General features: G+C 51.0%; 7 protein-coding genes across 7 annotated transcripts; 1 reads left to right on the plus strand and 6 right to left on the minus strand.

Moving 5' to 3' along the window:
* Window positions 1-6,581: 6,581 nt before the first annotated feature.
* Window positions 6,582-7,013, minus strand: LAESUDRAFT_644842 (uncharacterized protein; the record flags this gene model as incomplete). The annotated part of the gene is made up of 1 exon (XM_040903880.1): window positions 6,582-7,013. The coding sequence occupies one exon, from the start codon at window positions 7,011-7,013 to the stop codon at window positions 6,582-6,584; it is 432 nt and encodes a 143-aa protein (XP_040767959.1).
* A 791-nt stretch (window positions 7,014-7,804) lies between these two features.
* LAESUDRAFT_416344 (uncharacterized protein) lies at window positions 7,805-8,199 on the minus strand. Its single transcript, XM_040902370.1, has one exon. It carries the CDS (start codon window positions 8,060-8,062, stop codon window positions 7,841-7,843), a length of 222 nt encoding a protein of 73 aa, XP_040767960.1. The 5' UTR covers window positions 8,063-8,199; the 3' UTR covers window positions 7,805-7,840.
* Window positions 8,200-8,476: 277 nt separating this feature from the next.
* Window positions 8,477-10,493, minus strand: LAESUDRAFT_721548 (Mov34-domain-containing protein). The gene is made up of 7 exons (XM_040908030.1): window positions 10,309-10,493; window positions 9,853-9,904; window positions 9,621-9,803; window positions 9,167-9,559; window positions 8,995-9,114; window positions 8,881-8,936; window positions 8,477-8,821 (listed from the first exon to the last, which is right to left on the minus strand). Exons 1-7 carry the CDS (start codon window positions 10,446-10,448, stop codon window positions 8,698-8,700), a joined length of 1,068 nt encoding a protein of 355 aa, XP_040767961.1. The 5' UTR covers window positions 10,449-10,493; the 3' UTR covers window positions 8,477-8,697.
* Window positions 10,494-11,074: 581 nt separating this feature from the next.
* Window positions 11,075-11,625, plus strand: LAESUDRAFT_711477 (uncharacterized protein; the record flags this gene model as incomplete). Its single annotated transcript, XM_040906834.1, has 3 exons — window positions 11,075-11,126; window positions 11,185-11,460; window positions 11,516-11,625. The coding sequence occupies 3 exons, from the start codon at window positions 11,075-11,077 to the stop codon at window positions 11,623-11,625; spliced, it is 438 nt and encodes a 145-aa protein (XP_040767962.1).
* On the minus strand, window positions 11,571-13,711 carry LAESUDRAFT_416371 (uncharacterized protein). The gene is made up of 5 exons (XM_040902372.1): window positions 13,661-13,711; window positions 13,520-13,617; window positions 13,335-13,430; window positions 12,835-13,279; window positions 11,571-12,776 (listed from the first exon to the last, which is right to left on the minus strand). The coding sequence occupies exons 2-5, from the start codon at window positions 13,532-13,534 to the stop codon at window positions 11,899-11,901; spliced, it is 1,434 nt and encodes a 477-aa protein (XP_040767963.1). The 5' UTR covers window positions 13,535-13,617; window positions 13,661-13,711; the 3' UTR covers window positions 11,571-11,898.
* Window positions 13,712-13,778: 67 nt separating this feature from the next.
* On the minus strand, window positions 13,779-15,301 carry LAESUDRAFT_645003 (kinase-like protein; the record flags this gene model as incomplete). Its single annotated transcript, XM_040903892.1, has 5 exons — window positions 13,779-14,408; window positions 14,463-14,690; window positions 14,744-14,812; window positions 14,841-15,038; window positions 15,101-15,301. Coding segments are annotated over 5 exons (1,326 nt in total), but the record flags the coding sequence as incomplete, so codon positions are not given.
* LAESUDRAFT_416368 (uncharacterized protein) lies at window positions 15,128-16,191 on the minus strand. Its single transcript, XM_040902371.1, has 4 exons — window positions 15,997-16,191; window positions 15,825-15,931; window positions 15,632-15,767; window positions 15,128-15,580 (listed from the first exon to the last, which is right to left on the minus strand). The coding sequence occupies exons 1-4, from the start codon at window positions 16,060-16,062 to the stop codon at window positions 15,371-15,373; spliced, it is 519 nt and encodes a 172-aa protein (XP_040767965.1). The 5' UTR covers window positions 16,063-16,191; the 3' UTR covers window positions 15,128-15,370.
* Between the last annotated feature and the right edge of the window lie 1,400 nt (window positions 16,192-17,591).

The following is a 17,591-nucleotide window of genomic DNA, read 5'->3' on the forward strand; positions in this document are numbered from 1 at the left end:
TCTATATTACATCTCTGCAGCCTCATGTTGGTGAACAGCAACAACGCAGGCAAGAGCCAAATAGGATGAATCACTTAAAGAAACGAACGACTTCGAGCATTGTCGTAAAATGATGAATACATGTTGTGTTGGAATCTGGGCACGGAGCACAGATGCAAGAGGCCCCGGTGTGACCTGCGCCACCGGCGTGGGAGAGTAGTAGCGTGCATGTATATAATAGGGTGCGGCTACAATGGGACAGGTCATCGGTTTGGCCCTGTGGAGCCATCTTCTAGAGAGCAGGTGACTCCCGAACTCCTGGCTGCACAAAGGGCTGGCTGGGAAAGTCAACACAAACTGATCACCATTGACCAAGAGGCACTCACCGCAATCGATGAGAACCACCACTACGAGGTTCCTGCTGGGGACCATGATGCTGACTGGTGAGTGATCCAGTTGGCAGGTCAAGGGCTGGGAGCTGGAGCAGGTCACCGAGGTGTGAAGGCTGCAGGGCAGCTGAGGGACAGATGCGACCGGGCAGAGGTGGGATCAGGAGGTCGAGGGCAGGAGGGTGAGGGCCAAAGAGTTGACCATGGGGCGCCGCTGCAGTGATACAAGACACCAGGTGCAGGGGGGCAGGCACTGCATGAGGTGGGCCTACCAGCGAGGTGAGGGCAGAGCAGGGTGTCAAAGGGCAGGCCGAGCAGATGCTGAGCGAGACAGGCCGGCAGTCTGATGAAGCAGCACAGCCACAGCATGCGGAGCACTGAAGAAAAGCTGAGCGAGGCGCTTGCATGGAGTGTGCATGGAATGGAGACTGAGACCCGAATCCAAGGGGCATCAGGACTGGCATGCAAACCGAGTGAGCGACAAGCACGTGGGGGCGCTATAGAAAGTCACCGAAAATGGGCACGTACGGGATGCGTATGGTACGGAGACTGGGACCCAAGATCAGGGGGCGCCGGGACTGGCATACGGACCGAGGCGGGCAGGGAAGCACATGGAATGGAGACCGGCATCCCTGGGGACAGGAAGTGCAGTACAGGCGTGTGGCCCACAATGGGATAGACACAGCAGTGGCTAGGTCGAGAAGGCATGTTGGAATCTGGGCGCAGAGCACAGATGCGAGAGGCCCCAGTGCGACCTGCACCACCGGTGTGGGAGAGTAGTAGTGCATGTGTATATAATAGGGCACGGCTACAATGGGACAGGCCATCAGTTTGGCCCCATGGAGCCATCTTGTAGAGAGCGGGCAACTCTTGAACTCCTGGCTGCACAAAGGGCTGGCTGGGAAAGTCAACATGTTGCAGCTACGGGAAGCTGTCTCAGACTTCTTTCATGTCATCTTGAGACCCCGCCCAGATGTTGGGCCCTCATTCTGTTATCGTACACGGCCTACCACAGGGTAAGTCTCTGATCCGCCACGAGATAAAAACATCGCTGACTGTGTGGGTGCGTGCGTTGTCGAAAACGAGGTTGTTATAAATGTAACGCTATATCTCAGCCATGCCATATGATGGCATACTCGACTGTACTACTATACCATACCTGTTATGAATGTAACACTACATCTAGCCGATAAAGTCAGTCCAATGTCCGATAAACGCAAGGAAAAACATGTCCGAGACTCACCTCAGCCATGCCGTACGATGGTGTACTCGACTGAGGTGTTTACTATGTGAAACACGTTGTTATGTAGGTGCGCGCCAATCACGTGACCACACTGTCAAACTCGTCATTCCATTTCTCCCCATTCTCTCCATCGCTCCTGAGTGGTCTCTTGACAACACTCCTCCTAGACCGTGACACCCAGCATGTCCAAATGTTTGTGAAGGGTGGGCTGTGTGAGTGGCTTGATGACAATATCGGCGGGGTTCTCGGTCCCGGGTATGTGCGCGATATCAATCTGTTTTTGTCGTATCGCTTCGCGCAACCAATGATATCGCACGTTGCAGTGCCTGACACACGTAAAATTTACTGCCCTCTTTGCTAGACTCTCCCCACTGGTGCTGTCCATCTTTATGACCACTGGAGTGCTGATTGGAAGGAACACGTCAGCCATGAACTTCTCTATCCATATCGCCGTCTGCTTGGTATGAACAGCTACAATGTATTCTGCCTCAGTGGTCGATAAGGCCACGACCTTCTGGCGGTGCGAGCTCCAAGACACAGGCCCACCTGCCATGATCATAATGTGCCCCTGTGTTGAATGACCAGTGTCCATGCAGTCAGAATAGGATGAGTCTGAGTATAGAACAGGTTGGAGAGTCGACCTTGGGTGGTCTATGCTATAGTAAGTGATCCCGTAGTCCACTGTCCCCTTGATATAACGCAGTACTCTCTTGAGGGCTCGCCAGTGTTCAATACCTGGATTCACCATGTATCAGCTAAGAACCTGCATGGAATATGAGAGGTCAGGGTGAGTTGCGATAGCGAGGTACATAATCGATCCCAATGCCTCGCGGTACGGGATGGTCGCTATCACTGTTGCGTCATCAGGTGTGACAAGGTTAGTCAGTTTCAAAAGCTTCATGCTGGGTTCCAGAGACATCGAGACAGGATTTGTGTCTTGCATACCAAAATGTTCTAGGACGCGCAAGGTGTACGCACGTTGGGTCAAACGCAGCATGCCTTTAGCTCGGTCGCACTCGATAGCAACCTCAAGCATGTAGGTGAGTTCACCTCCCCCACTAAGCTTGTAGTGCGCTGCCAAGTCTCTGCAGGTAACGGCCAGCCCATCTGCAGAATCAGCAATGGAACTTATGTCATCGGTATAAGTAGCGGTGATGGAGAGCCCGTGATCGTCAATGCACGCACGAACGCACTCATCGGCATGGGACCGCATAAACTCCAAGTCCTGGTAAGTGCTGTCGAGATCATTCCACCATTCATGATCAGACTGCATGACCCCGTACAGGGCACGTTCTAATGCACAGACCCAGTCAGGGTGTTCGGCGTCCTTGTAGCCTGGTGGTTGGGACATATAGACCAATTCTGAGAGGGTAGCATTGAGGTAAGCCTTCTCAACGTCGTCCTGTCCCATTTTCATCCCATGGTGTGTAGCAATGGCACAGACAGTGCGAAGAGACTCAAAACGGACAACCGATGCAGTGGTCTTGAAGAAGTTGACGCCTGGGATTTGATGAAACCCCTTGGTGACAAGATGTGTCTTCGGTTTCCACTTCCTGACATCGTTGTACTTCTGAGTGTATGCCCACTTGCATCCCACGATATTCATGTGAACCTGGCAAGGTATGAGCTTCCAAGCCCCAATTTTGATTAGACCATCCATTTCTTTGTCCATCGCAGGTGCCCATATCTTGCGTGTAGCCATGGCCTGTTTGTACGTGGTAGGACAGGTCCCGCCTTCATATATGAATGGGTCTGATGAAGCAACAGATGCAGAATGATCGTTGGTGGTGAATGCCGTGACATAGGCCTCAGACGTCGTAACCTTGTCATTTGCCCAAGGTTCACTGCATGCACGGGCCTCGTCCTCACGTTGGGTGGCCTCACACGACTCACGCAATGCTCGACTCTTGACATGCTGCCACGTAGAGTGGTGGGGTGTGGCAACTGGTAGGGGAGCTGGCACTGGTGCAGCGGTATGGACATCAGGCATATGAAGAGGTGCAGATGGGACTCCCCCATGCTGTGATGCCAGAACAGTGTCGGATGCAAGTTTAGGTGCAGGAGGATCTGCTGGGGCAGGAATGGCATGTTTCTGCCTATAGATATCAGCAGACTCACAGGTGCGGTGACCCTTGGCCTCCTCGAAGACCACATCGCGTGAACGGATGATTCCTCCCCTCAACCCAGCAGTAGGATCCCACAGATGATAGTTCACATCATCAGTATAGCCCACGAGAATGCATCAGCGTGACTTCAGATCAAGCTTGTTCCGAGTGTCATCGGTAATCCTGGCCCATGCAACAGATCCAAACGCACGCAAGTGCACTATGTTAGATATACGGCCATGCCAGCGTTCATATGGAGTACGTCCTTTCTGCCTCGCAGAGGAAGTCAGAGACTTAAGGTAAGCAGCAGTGTTGAATGCTTCAGCCCAGAGGTAATTTGGGACACCTGCATCATACAGCATAGCGCGGGCATGGTCAGCGAGGGTGCGATGGCCTCGCTCACTCACACCATTTTGCTGGGGGGTATAAGGTACGGTCGGCTCTGCAACAATGCTGTTGTCCTGAAAATACGCCGTCCAGGCCTCGTTATTAAACTCAGTGCCATTATCGAAATGAATGTGGTGCAGCTTGCAACCGGTTTGCCGCTCGGCCATGCAGTGGAAAGCTTGAAAGCATCCCAACATCTCGTCCATGGACTTGTTTGCGAGGGGGTACACCATGGTATAGGATGATGCACCGTCGTCGATGGTCATGAGATAGCGTGCACTGCCGAGGGAAGTAACGGGGAAAGACCCCATAAAGTCCATATAAACATGTTCGAGGAGCTCTGTCTCAACCTCAGATGGGCGGAACGGTGCGCGAGTCTGTTTCCCTTTCAGACAATCCTCACACTTTCCAGTAGGATGTTCTCCCTTCACAGTCATACCAGAGACAACGTTGGACTGTGCCATCATCTGGATGGTCAGCTTGCTGATGTGCCTGAGTCTGCGATGCCAAGTCGCAATGTCAGTCGCAGAACTGTGACCATCGACAGCTAGGGCACGATGGTCATAAGTGAGGTATGCGCAAGGGAGATCTGGTAAGTCCGCTAGGTCAACCTTGGTGAACTCCACCTCATATAGGTCTCCTGATGTTAAAGTGCAGGTGAACATGGTCCTTCCTGCCTTTCCCATCACCATCATTGTTCCCGCTGCCCCAGAGAATGAATATCCAGCGTGATCGAGGCAGAGCATTGAGATCAAGTTAGTCGCAAGGTCCGGAGTGTGAATGGCATTCTGGAATGTGACGATGGATCTTCACCCGCCTACCATCATCTGTACAGCGACATTTCTGACCCCTACTATACTGAAGGAAGAGCCCTTCTTCGCTCCATTGCCCAAGGTTGGAGTGAGGGGCATGTAGTTGACAAAGCTCGCACAGTTCACAAAACAGTGGTGAGTGGCGCCTGTGTCCGCATATGCTCTCAAGGTCCCGTTGTTGATAGGCTCAACATGAGGAAGATTTACGAGGTGCGCGCTGGCCAAGAAAATGTGATAGTTGTACTCTGATGCACGTTCATTTGCATTGTTCGCTGAATGAGCAGTAGCAGTGGTAAGATGGGCTTGTGGCAGAACATGAGGGCTGGGTGCCACAGCTCCAAATGCAGTTGCAGTCGACGCTGCCGTGGCCTGCTTGGCTGCCAATGCCTTCGCTGCAGGTGAGCCCTTCTTCGGGACTGGCTTTGTCCAACCCGATGGCTACTGACCCTCTCGTCCACCGCCCTCACAGAAACAGTTGGACTGCAAGTGACCCTTCACTCTGCACCACTCGCATATCAACATGGCTTTAGCCTGCATCATAAACACACTCGTAGTTTGCGGCATGACTTGGTTGGTACCCATTGGATTGAGTGGGTTATCGGCCTGTATGCGATCATTCTCGAAGACTGCGAGGATGGAGTCCATAATGACATCGGGATCAGTTTGCAATAGGAGTGAGGTGCAGGTGGATCGCAGGGATGGCAGGTTCGACATTGAATTGCATATGATGATTGCGAATCTAGCGGCATCGAACATTGACCCCAGGTCACGTGTGGTGCGCCAATGGTGATGAAGCTCGGTGAAGTGGTCCTGTAGGTCCATTCCCTCAACCCATACACACGCCTTGAGATAATCCTCGGCATTTGTGATTGTCAATGCAGTCTTCCGCTCCCATTTCTGTATGAGAGCTGTCCACACTTGGTGCGCCGTCTTTCCATCTTCTTCCACCCTCGTGCTGATAAAGTCGATGACATTCAGGGTGATAATTGCCTTCGCAAATTCGTCGTGTTTATTCCACAGCTCCTGCTCTGCCATGGCGAGTGTGATGTCACCTGGATCCGCGTCTGGAGATGCCGGGGGTGAGTGTGTAAGGGTTCCGGTGAGGTGCGCATATAGTCCTCGAATCTTGGTTATAGTGATGACCTTGCCTTTCCAGTCGAACCAGTTGGCTTTGCCAAGCTGCTGGCTCTCCGGGAGGATGGGCACCTTCACGTCGGTGATAGCCACCATGGTGGAATATTGAGCACGAATATTAATGTGAATGTGATGACTATGTCGATTGGTTCTTGAATATTGGAGAGTCGATGGCTGATGCGATGTTTCATATGGCTATATGCGCTCTTTGGGGCTCATAACCTGTTATGAATGTAACGCTATGTCTCAGCCATGCTGTACGATGGCGTACTCGACTGAGGTGTTTACTACGTGAAACGCGTCGTCATGTAGGTGCACGCCAACCACATGACTGCGCTGTCAAACCCGTCATTCCATTCCTCCCCATTCTCCCCATCGCTCCTGAGTGGTCTCTTTCCAACAGAGGTTGAGGCATCCATCATCTGACAAGAACCGTTGCCAGTAAGGGCAGCTCCAGTGAGTGCAGGACATGGTGTGGATGTCATCGAACGAGAAACCTCAGTCTTCGTACTTTCTCCTTGTAGTGAGTGCCTTACCGATAATTACTGATGGTGTATGAGCAAATACTGCGATGGCTGAGAAGATGTGTGGGGTATGCCGACACGATCATGTCAGCGGAGATCGTGTTCATGATGATGGTCGACCAGAAGAAGCATAGTGGGTAGAAGGCCGATTCATTGTGGCTACACATAAGATCGACGTGGATGTTTGGTCTGGTGATTCGAGCCATACAGTCCATTCCCTGTTTCAACCAGGGGTACGGTTGCTCCTGATTCTCCTCGTCTGATGCATCTATGACATATTCGATCACGAAACCGGATAAGTTGCTGATGTAGTCGAGTACCACATCCCACTGACTATGTGGCGTGTATAGATCGTAGTCACTAGGCTGCCACAAAGCGTCGACGAGTAACAGTCTGGCAGCAGCGGAACTGGACAGTATGGTGCCAGTGTTGTGCATCATGGTGTGGAAGTCGTCGGTGTCCTCGGAGACGATGCAAACCGGTGAACGTAACAGTTGCATGAATAGAAAGCAAATATGACAAACTGAACATGACGGAGAACCCGCTGACATCATCAGAAAGACAGACACAAGATCTTCAATTGGCTCCCTCCACCGGAGGAGTAGCCAGGCCCGTAATGTGATGTAACCGCACATGCTTAAAATTGTCACCCCTCACCGGGAGGGTGCTATAGACACGAGCATAATGAATACGCGAATCATGTAACCCGTTCACTGAAGACGGCAGAGGCAGCGGTGGAGGAATGAACAGGAATAAACAGGTGTAGTACACAACAAGAGCGACGACTGTGAAGGAAGGAGACACGACATAATCAGCGCTGCAGACATCGCCACAGAGGAGTGGACAAACGTACCGGTGAAGCAGATATCAAATGCATTAATAATACACCTGGTGAACGACATGGAGAGCGACATGAGGATGTCCAGCACAGAGAAGACAGGAGGTAGAAAGCAATGAGGCCTGAGGAGCCGGATATCGCAAATGAGGGCAAGTTGTGGAATGAAAACAATATTTCGTAGGAGGAAATATTCCGTATGAACCAAAGCAATATTTCGTATGAACCGTGCACAAAACGGGCCGAATCGCAACTTAGGGATCACGTAAGCACAGGCCATCCCCGTACGTCAATAGCCAAATTTGTCATTTGGAATCAGCTTGGATTGTGCTCCGGACAGATAGGTAACGTGCGAGCCTAATTGGTCTGTGAAAACCTTGTAGGAGGGACGTCAATGTTTGCAAAGGTGTTACTTGAACGAACAAGCTGAGGTCACCAAGAGATGACAAGGTAGCAACCGGGATTCGGACCAAATGCAAATTGTACCGTACCAATGTTTATTGTGCCAATCCGTGTTTCTGAATGTGAGCCATGTGATGTGCGGAAAGGAACCTCCAAAGACGTGCGGCAACTGGTGGGCAACCGTTGTGTCAATTGAACATACGAGAGAGCGAGTATGACGGCACTAAATGTGCAACCTATAGTCGCGTTCATGCACTACTACGTCGACCGGGAGGTGACAGAGCGAAAGCAATGTTATAGTATGTAGGGCGTGGGTAAGCGAGACCATGCGAAGCTGATGTTGGATCGCGAACATGGGCTTCCTGCAGTGCCCCGCAACATTTCTCCCATGTCAGCCTGCTGATCGTTCGTGACTCAGTACGACCTGGCTGTCGCGTAGTATTTTGTCCAGGGTGATGCGTCGGAATCTTTGATTAAATGGCCGTTACAACGTCGCAGCAAAGCCGGTGGCGTGTACATTGCCAGCGTTAGAAATCATGAGTGGAACACTATATATACCGTGGCGGTTATGAGCAGGTCATCATCGCTTTGAGCAAATTTTAACGTACGGTTTGCATTGTCAGGCCTCGGTGGCGTTCGCCTTGCCTTTCAAGTTGTGATGGACAAGACCAGTCATCGAGCACATTCGTATTGCATCCTTCAATAGAATAAATAGCGCGCAGAAGCATGTGAATTCACTGTATACTACATCAAATCTACAGCAGATGACTTGCGAATAAAGGCGTGAATGGATCGATGAAACGTACAACAACAGGTACACGATATGACCAACAGAATACGCACGCAGGGATTTTATACTGATCGAGGCCTCCCTTGGAAGGCATGGTTTAGCCAATGGCCATTGCGTCGTCAAGCTCGGTGTGCACCGCGTCCTGAGGGCGCAGCGAGAAGATGACATCCTTCAGTATCTGCGAGATCAATCCATGTTGCGCTTCCGTCGCAATCTTGTCACTGTATTGCCCGCATGATGATCAAAACCCGGAATTATAGCGGAAATGTCAATGACCAACCTATCCTTCACGCCCTTCAGAAGCTGATTCTGGTCCTCTTTCTTCTTCTCTTCCTTCTGTCCTCTCGCGTGATAAGGGTCCTGGTCAGATCTGAGACTGAGCTTTTTACCGCACCTTAGCAACCTTGTCATCTTTCAGAGCAGGTGGTGGGGCCTTAGTGGCGGACACGGACGTTTGAGCCTTAGTAAGTTTCTGAGCGAGATCTGCAAGCTGCGAAGCTGCATATGCTCGGTTCTGAGGCAGCACTCTTAGCCATCATCATACCAATCCATTGCCGGACACTCACTGAGATAAGGGCACTCTGACTCAGTGTGTTCACCCAATACTTGTTCCACAGAAGACCAAGCAACTCTGCGTCAAGACTGCTCTTGAACACCTGTACTTCAAGAGGGTAATATTGGTTCGCGTGCACGCCGAAGTCCTCGATCTTATTCAGCGGAATCGACTGGTATTCCGATGAACCGGCGTCTGGAGGAGTGTACGACTCGGGATACGTCCGGAATGCACCAATATCGACCTTGCCAGCAGAAATGGTGCGGTTAGGGTCGATGACAACCGCGACGAAAGGGTCCTGAAACTTCTGGCTCATCATCTGGGTGTTGACATCAATACCAGACAGCCAGCAGCCATAGCCGGGATGCGAGTGGTACCATCCAACCGCGTTTTCCAAACGCCCTACCTGCGAGGAGGTAAAGTATTGTAAGAGTACGAGCATAGACTGTTCCGCAATTCATACATACCCGCTCGCTCGCCTGAATATACTGCACCATGTATTCGTTTGCCTCATTGGCTGCATTGACGCGCGTCTCTGTCCCTTGCACGGGCAGTGCGAACGAGTCGATGATGACGAGCACATGGTCCATGACCTTTCCCTGCATCATGCCCATGATCTCATGAGGCACGCCTGAGCGTGCATGGATGACCTGGTTTAATAAGGTCAGATGCATATCGGAGCCACTGAAGGCGACCTACCATCTTGATCAGCGCAACGGCTGAGATCTTGCATACTTTGAAGTAGTGCGGGCTGTGAAAGCGAGATGAGTACAAACGCTCGACACATACGATATACGAAATCGTAAAATGATCTCGGAACTCTTGTAGAAGAGCACCAGTAGTCAACTAATGCTTTTCAATACGCGCCACGGCGCGTGTAAGACACTCCGTTACCATCTGGAGCCAAAGAGAACAGCACACAAATGGGCTTTCTCCTCTCTGAAACGCCAGAAGCGATAAAATATCCGATGAAGCGATGAGCGGTTAGAACGATGCACTCCACAAATGCTCGGGCAACGGTCGGACGGTCGATACCAATCAGTCCCATTTTGTATCCTTTCAGGCATAGAAAAAGAACCAGAGTCGCCCATCTCGTATGCATAGCGCAATCATGTCCATTGAGCTAAGGACCACAAGGCAGTTGTGTACACGCACTCACGAACCCATGGTTGATCGCGAAGGATCTTCCTGTTCTCCTCAGGATCAAAGCGATAGATCTCGTCTTGAGGAGAGAGGTCCAGAATGTTATTGGTAAGAGAAAACGTCTTGAAGGCCGTACTGGACGATCCCGCCATCGTCGACGACGAGCAGACAAGGTCTTGAAATCGCTCGTGCGTGCAGGGTACAACGCTATATGGGCGCTTGAGAACGTCTCTTGGTCCTAGAGCGTGATCGTGGGAGCTTCTCTCCTTTTCTGATCTTACAGAGCTCACTGTCATGCGCATCGTGGATGACCATTCTACATCGTGCCGCCGTCGCTGCGTCCGTCTTAGGTCGTACGCGTGAGCGGCAACCGTGCCATTACTATCGTTCCAGGCCGACATCCATAACGCGCTCCCCATGCCGATTGCTCACGATTCATGTGCCTATTGATACCCGGGACTCCCTTCCTCCATCTCCCATCTCACTCACACGAGAACCGCAAACACTAGCTCCAAGCGGGTTGCTTGTGCAGACAGCTCCGCGGCCTTATCCTCTGCTGACACAGGTCAAGATCGAACAGCAGAAGACGCGCTCTCGTCCGCAGAATCTGACCACGCGATGGCAGCGCCTTGAACGCTCCTTGCGAGGCAAGGGAGCGTATGCTAAACAGATCAACGAACTCGTGACCGAGGCAGATGGTGATGAATCTGCTTCAGAGGCAAGTGGGACACATGTGGGCGTGCCGGGGACTGCAGGATGGAAAGGCAAACAACCTAGGATGTTCGACGGATTTGTTGTCCCAGATAAGCCCAGCGAACCCGAAGCAGATGGTAAGGCATTTCGAATGTTTCAATCCAGCTGTTCCTGTAGTTCTTATCTTCTAACCAGAATGTTGCATGTCGGGATGTGCCATATGCGTGTACGATCTATATGCTGCAGCACTTGAGGATTACAAGCTAGCTATGGAGGCACTGCGAACTACGTTAATGGCGCGCAAAATACCGGAAAAGGAGTGGCCTGAAGACGTAAGAGCTGCTGGACCACGAAATGAAAATAAAAGGGCAAAACAAGATCCTTTACGAGACATCACGCTCAATGCATTCGAAGCACTCGAACGCTCACTGCGAGAGAAGCAGGAGAGAGATAAATCTGGCATGGGCCCCGGTTAGTATTTCCTATGCAATGAATGAAGTGATTGATAGATTGATGGATGATCTAGGCGTGGATGGGCGACCTGCCCCATCCGCGAGGCGAAGTAGAAGGACGTCAATAACAAGTATTGGCGCGGTATCGGAGGCGATACGATGGGTGCTGTATAGCAACCGATAACTGCAGATAAAGTGCGCAGCGCATGCTCATACCACTTAGCCGCATGCTTCCGACTCAGATGAATCTGCAATGGACGGTACATTCGTATGGTTTCGATTGTAATACAATGATCCTGCATCAGTAATGCATCTCTGCGCTCTGCATCGGCCAGTGCACCCGTCGTTGCCGGAAACGATCAGCGATCATAGAGATAACTGATGACAAAAGTCCTGAACAAAAGCCAGCCTCATCCCGAATACCGCAAACGAGTCGTCTAGGCTGAGCAGTCGATGGCTACGTCCGACGACTACTGGCAATAGGATCGCTGGCACTGCGAACACGGTTCCTTGGGGGTACAAGTAGGCCAGCATTAGGAGGTGATGTAGGAAGATCATCGGCATCATCACTGGCCCTGAAGCTGGAAGAGCTCAGCTTGTGACGAAGCCTGTCCCATATGGAAAATGGGAAGATGCTGCTCCTGCCATCTTGAAAAGGATCGGTGTTGGCTGGCGATGGATGCACAATTATGTCTACCGCTGTTGTTTGTGCTGGCGTACCGGAATCCGTCGCAGCAGCCAATAAGTTGGCCGTTTCATCGTATACACTGGGTGTCTGGGTCCTGAGTTGTTCGCCGCGATTGTTCTCTCCCGTGAGTGGCAAATCAACTGATCTGGACAGCGGAGATGGCGTAGCACGAGCTCGATTGAGTCCAATATGCGGATCAGGCCTAGCGTAAGGGAAGCTCCCACTGCGCGGACGTAGGGAGGATGTGGTATGTGAGGCAGCACCGTCATAACTAGGATATTTGCCCGATGCGACTTTCGTGCTCAGAGCTGCGGAACTGAACTTGCGACGCAGTGTACTCCAGGATCCCGATCGAGTTCGAACAGCATGGTGATCAGCGGAGGGCCCTGCTGCAGTCGTCACAATTTCAGGGATTCTTGCTTCTTCTGTCAAAGACAAGTCATCGAAATATAGCTGATCGTCTGTGCCCTGGATCTCCTGAGGATGCACGATGTCCGAGGTAGGAGGCTGTGCGTCCTTCCGAGCAGCGAAGAGCTTCAGCTCTCCTTCCCATTCCCTGAGCTGTGTCACGTCCTGGCAGCAAAGGACTTTGTGTCCATCGTCACTCCCATCATCACCGTTCCACCAGATAAATAGCGAATGTTGACCTATGTGTGCTCAGTGAGCACTAGTGCATCCATCGGCTAGATTACGAGATCATCACACCTTGCGAGTATGGAGCTACATGAAATTCCGTCTGCAGAGAAATGTGGGTCTCCACTATCAGGCGGGTGTCCATGTCAGGAAGCTGAGTTGGGCTTTTGGGCTTTGTCAGAGTCCAAGCTCTCTTCCGAGTGCGTTTGGATCCAAGGAGAAATCCCGGTAGCTCTTTGCAGAGGAGAATACCCTTTTCAAACAGGAAGGCATGTAATCCGTCGTCCTTGTCACCCGGCATGGTAAAAAAATCACTGAGCAGCAGCGATCCGAGCTGCGAGACTTCAGATTCTTCCCATTTGATGAGACGTCTCGGCAGAGTGCCCAAAATTAATGTGTTTTTTGCCGATCGATAGACTTTGTGCAGTCTGTCACTGATACGTTCGGCTGCTCGCAACCCTGCCTGCAGTTCAGGGTAATGTGCGTAGGCTGTTCCGACAACAGCTTCCGAGAGCGACTAAGCAAGGCAAAGGTTGAAAATAAATACACAGCAGCGAATTACATCAGCTCACTTTCAGAAGCGCCGGATAGGCGTGGATCCTATGCAAGGGCTTTACTAGCAACATTGGCAGATCGGCGACCTTTATGTCATGCACATCATTTATCATCTAGCGTGCTGGTGAGCACTAATAGGTGGGATACATCGCGCTGCATACCCGCTGCAGCTTCGGACGGATAGTCAATGGGTAGAACATACCTTCATTTTGTGCATATTTTTGAGAAAGCATTCGACTGCAGGGTAGGCAATAAAGTATGCCTCATAAGCCTCGAACTCATGCTCCTGTTGAAGAATGACTACTGAGATGAGCTTTGTACACAGTAGATATCATTGACTGACTTTGGTTACGAAAGGTAATCCCCAACGTTGCTCCAGCCAGGGTGCCTCTGAAGTGATCTCTAGACGAGTGAGCACCTTACGTTGGAATGCCAAGATAGCATCAAGAGCAGAGAATATGCTATAAAGCGGGATCGCGGCGTCCGTACGGAACGCTTCTCTGGAATAATCCTGCATAGCACGTCGAACTATGAGAGGTGAGGGACAGCGTATGCTCTAGGAAGTTCACCTGTAGGATCTCCAAGCCATGAACGTACTTCCTCTCCGTTCCGATGAACAATTGCGCGGCGTCACGTATATGTTCGAGATTCTCTTCGTCGTTTCGGATCCACGAGCTGCCTGGGTCATTTGCATTCGAGCATGCGGAAGTCACATTATCCGAGGCTGTCTTCGACATCAAGCCTGTAGGAAGCGAGACTGTGTCATAGCTGTGGCGCATGATGGAGCTCACACGTGTGCTTGAGCTGTCATGAAGTCTGTTTTCCCATAAGCGTTCTGTCGTCTCGACATCTCTGTTGACCGGCAGGTAATCCTCGATCGCCTTTGCCAACTGTTGCAATATGAAGGCCATCATCGGACGTTCGCGCCAGTCAGTGCGCCAGCAGAGCTCCATGAGCCGCCAGACGGCATCAGATAGACCTAGCAAGAGAGCGTCTGGTGGGCGTTTTGGCCTAGTACCTAGCATGGTGACCTGGTACACAACTGCAGGATCACGCGGTATTTCATGGAACGGCATACGTCCAGTGAATATCTGGCAATGCTATAAGTAGCCGCTCTGCGTCTCGAGCGATAGGACTGGACTGACCTCCCACATCACCATCGCAAGAGAGTATACGTCGCTCTGAAACGTCTGACGAGCACTTTTAAGCCCAACCTGCTCTGGAAACAACAGTTCTGGTGCCATCCACCTAATCGACCCATGATCGCAAGAGGACGTAGTCATCAAATTGACAGTGTCAGGATCATATATAACCGCTGCCAATCCGAAATCCGAAAGCCGTGCATGGGAAGTCTCGTCAACGAGCACATTAGCCTGGGTAATCAGTATCAAAAACCATGTTCGCCACATTCTGACACGAGACTCACGCCTTTGAGATCCCCGTGGAATAACCCATGTGCATGGAGATACTCTAAACCCTTTGCCACATCAACCAGCTGCAGGCGATACTTAGTTGCAGAGAACTGGTAACGGGGTGTCTCTGTGACTTGCCAACTCCAGCCTGTTCGCGTTTGGTCGTTTCTTTAGAAAGACATTAACGCTGCCGTTGGGCATCCATTCGCTACCCAAGCAAAGCGGAAAGAGTGTGGTATTTACTCCCATAAAAGGTGTGATATTGGGATGGCAGAGGCGCTTCCATTGAATAGCCTCTTTGCAAAATTTCTGTTATCCATGCTTCAAGTGTTAGTCGACTACACAAAATGATCGAATACTGAAGCAGCCACCTTGTAGACCACCTGAGCGTCGTCTTTGCTGAAGACACGGAACACTTTGAGTGCCACTGTGATGCGACCATACGTGCCTAGCCAGATATCTGCAAATCCACCTCCATCGATAGCATGGTCATGATGTCTTGTGATGTTCTCTTCAGAGATCTCCAGCGAGTCCGGAAGCGATCCGCTTTGAATGCAGAGCTTGCGCAACAGATTTGAAGCAGTACTATGCAGGCGACTGGGCCATTCAAGGAACTCTAGAGCCTACAGCAGAGTACATGACTAGAACGTTATGTGATCAGTGGTAAGCATGATAGTGCTGACCTGATCGAGAAGGTTGACGACTGCTCTTGTATCAGACCTATCTAAACGTAGCAGAGCATGAACGCTATCTCGAGAGGAAAGAGCAATCTGGATAACATCTAGAGTCTCTTCGACTCCAGGTTGGAACGGGGAGCTCAGGCTGGAATGAACATGCTCGCTGTGAAATTTCTGCCTATTGCCTCAGCTTTCCATGGTGGAAGAAGGGTCATATCGTCTCACCGTAGGGCAAGCTAGGATCGGACAGGTATCATACAACTCTTCTAAAGCTGCTCGAATGACCTGCCATTGTGTAAGAAGGCTTATTGTATCAAGCGTAGACAATTGCTCTAAGCATTGGATAACGTCAAGACACCACCTAAAGGACATTGCATCTCGTCAGTGTCAAATGACCATTCATGGTATCTTGACCTACTTTTGCAATTCATTGTAGCAATCAATGTCATCCTGATCTCCCATCACCAAAGTATCACAGCGAGACACGGAAAGATCATAAAGAGTGACGAGGTACGAACATGATCCCTGTCACCAGACGAGTTGTCAGAGCATCGCACAAGGGTCAATGTGAAACTGTGTCCAGGACCGACCTTGAATGCCTGCACTGAACCCAACTTCTCTGCTAGAGCTACCTCAGGGAGAGATTCCTGCATCATAGTATGAGTCTCTGAGTATCCCGAGGCTCTCTCGAGCTGTAGAAAGGTGAGGCTGTGTACAATGCATAGCCTGCTAAGAATACATCTGCGGACATTGCCTTGATGGAAGAAGACGCCGTATACCTCCGAATAGGACCGGAACAAGATCCCCGAGGCGATGAGCACTGGGCAGCGCCGGGGAGGGCACTAATAAGCAGTACTACCCGTGAACAGGCTGTCGGTGTCACGATAGGCAGTGCTTTCCATCAACTGCGAGCCATAACTTAAAAAATGCTCGGCTGTGAACTTGAAAGGGGAACTCAAGCTGGAGGTCTCATGCCACAGGAACTGTTCAAGACACGATTGCGCTGGAGACTACGTGTGCATGAACGTGGGAGTGGGAAGTATGCAGCTTCAACCTCACCTAACCTCACGGAGGCTGCGCCACATATCACCTTCACACGGTTTACAATCCGCTCGGCCTGCCATTGTTACTCGCGTAAACGGCAGCTTCATCCAAATCAGACTCCAAAGAGCAGCCGGATGCGTCGATTGCTGACAAAATCGGCTCCGGGCCGAGTCTGTAAATGGTATCATGGCACATTAATTGGCGCATTGTCGATGCTGCTCACGAATGTTCGTGCAGGCCGCTACACCAGGGTCCTGAGAATGCCAGTGCCTCGAGACTATGGCAACTATTCCAGCGCCAAGAGTGTTCGCTGCCGAGACAAATCGTGAAACTCGTATGTGCGCGGTACGTGCTCCAAGAGCAGATGAGAGTCAGTGTGTTCCGCATGCTGTTTAATCACAAGCCACTCCTCGTTGTCGGATAGAGAGACGTCTAGCGTTCCTTAGCAGCTCAACAGCATGATGGCCCATTTCACAGGCTACTGCCACACGAATCCAAACTCCTTTTTTCTATGCATCAGCAATTTTCGATGAGGGGTAAGATGGGAAAGTTTATGGGTTTGATAGGTACGCTAAACTGTGTCATAACCGGGAACCTCGGACAGCCTCTCTGGACTGGCCGAGGACGGCGTTATGGAGCTGGACCTACTTGAGAATACACCTGAGGGACCGCTCCTGGAGGGAATGACAATGGCGTGGCTGCGCTGGCAGTTTACGGGAGATGCTGTTCGTCCAACCTACATGAACATATTACCCCAATGAATGTCCTTCCCTCTGCGATGACTTAGCGTGTGTTATAGGCATAATCAACTATCGGAAGGATCTTCTGTAGTTTTACTATGGGCATGCTTTGGGAACAAACACTTGAACGAGGGCGAGGAGTTCCTAGTAGTCTGCAACATCCTCGTATTTTCGCAGGTAAACGGCTCGTCCAAAATATCGGACCTTTGGCATCGTCCTGTGGGACCGTGATTTAGAGCGCGGATGTGTCGAAAGCTATGATTGCATTTAGTCACTCAGTGCGGCCAGGGTGAATTTTCGGGATGTTGACTTTATCAATGAAGTGAGCACACTAACTACTTTCATGCTGCTTGCCGTCGGCTGAAGTTTCCCTCAAGGTCAGAACCTCACAAAGCGGAGCT

The sequence above is a fragment of the Laetiporus sulphureus genome, assembly GCF_001632365.1.
Source record: "Laetiporus sulphureus 93-53 unplaced genomic scaffold LAESUscaffold_5, whole genome shotgun sequence".
In the NCBI taxonomy this organism is placed as follows: domain Eukaryota; kingdom Fungi; phylum Basidiomycota; class Agaricomycetes; order Polyporales; family Laetiporaceae; genus Laetiporus; species Laetiporus sulphureus.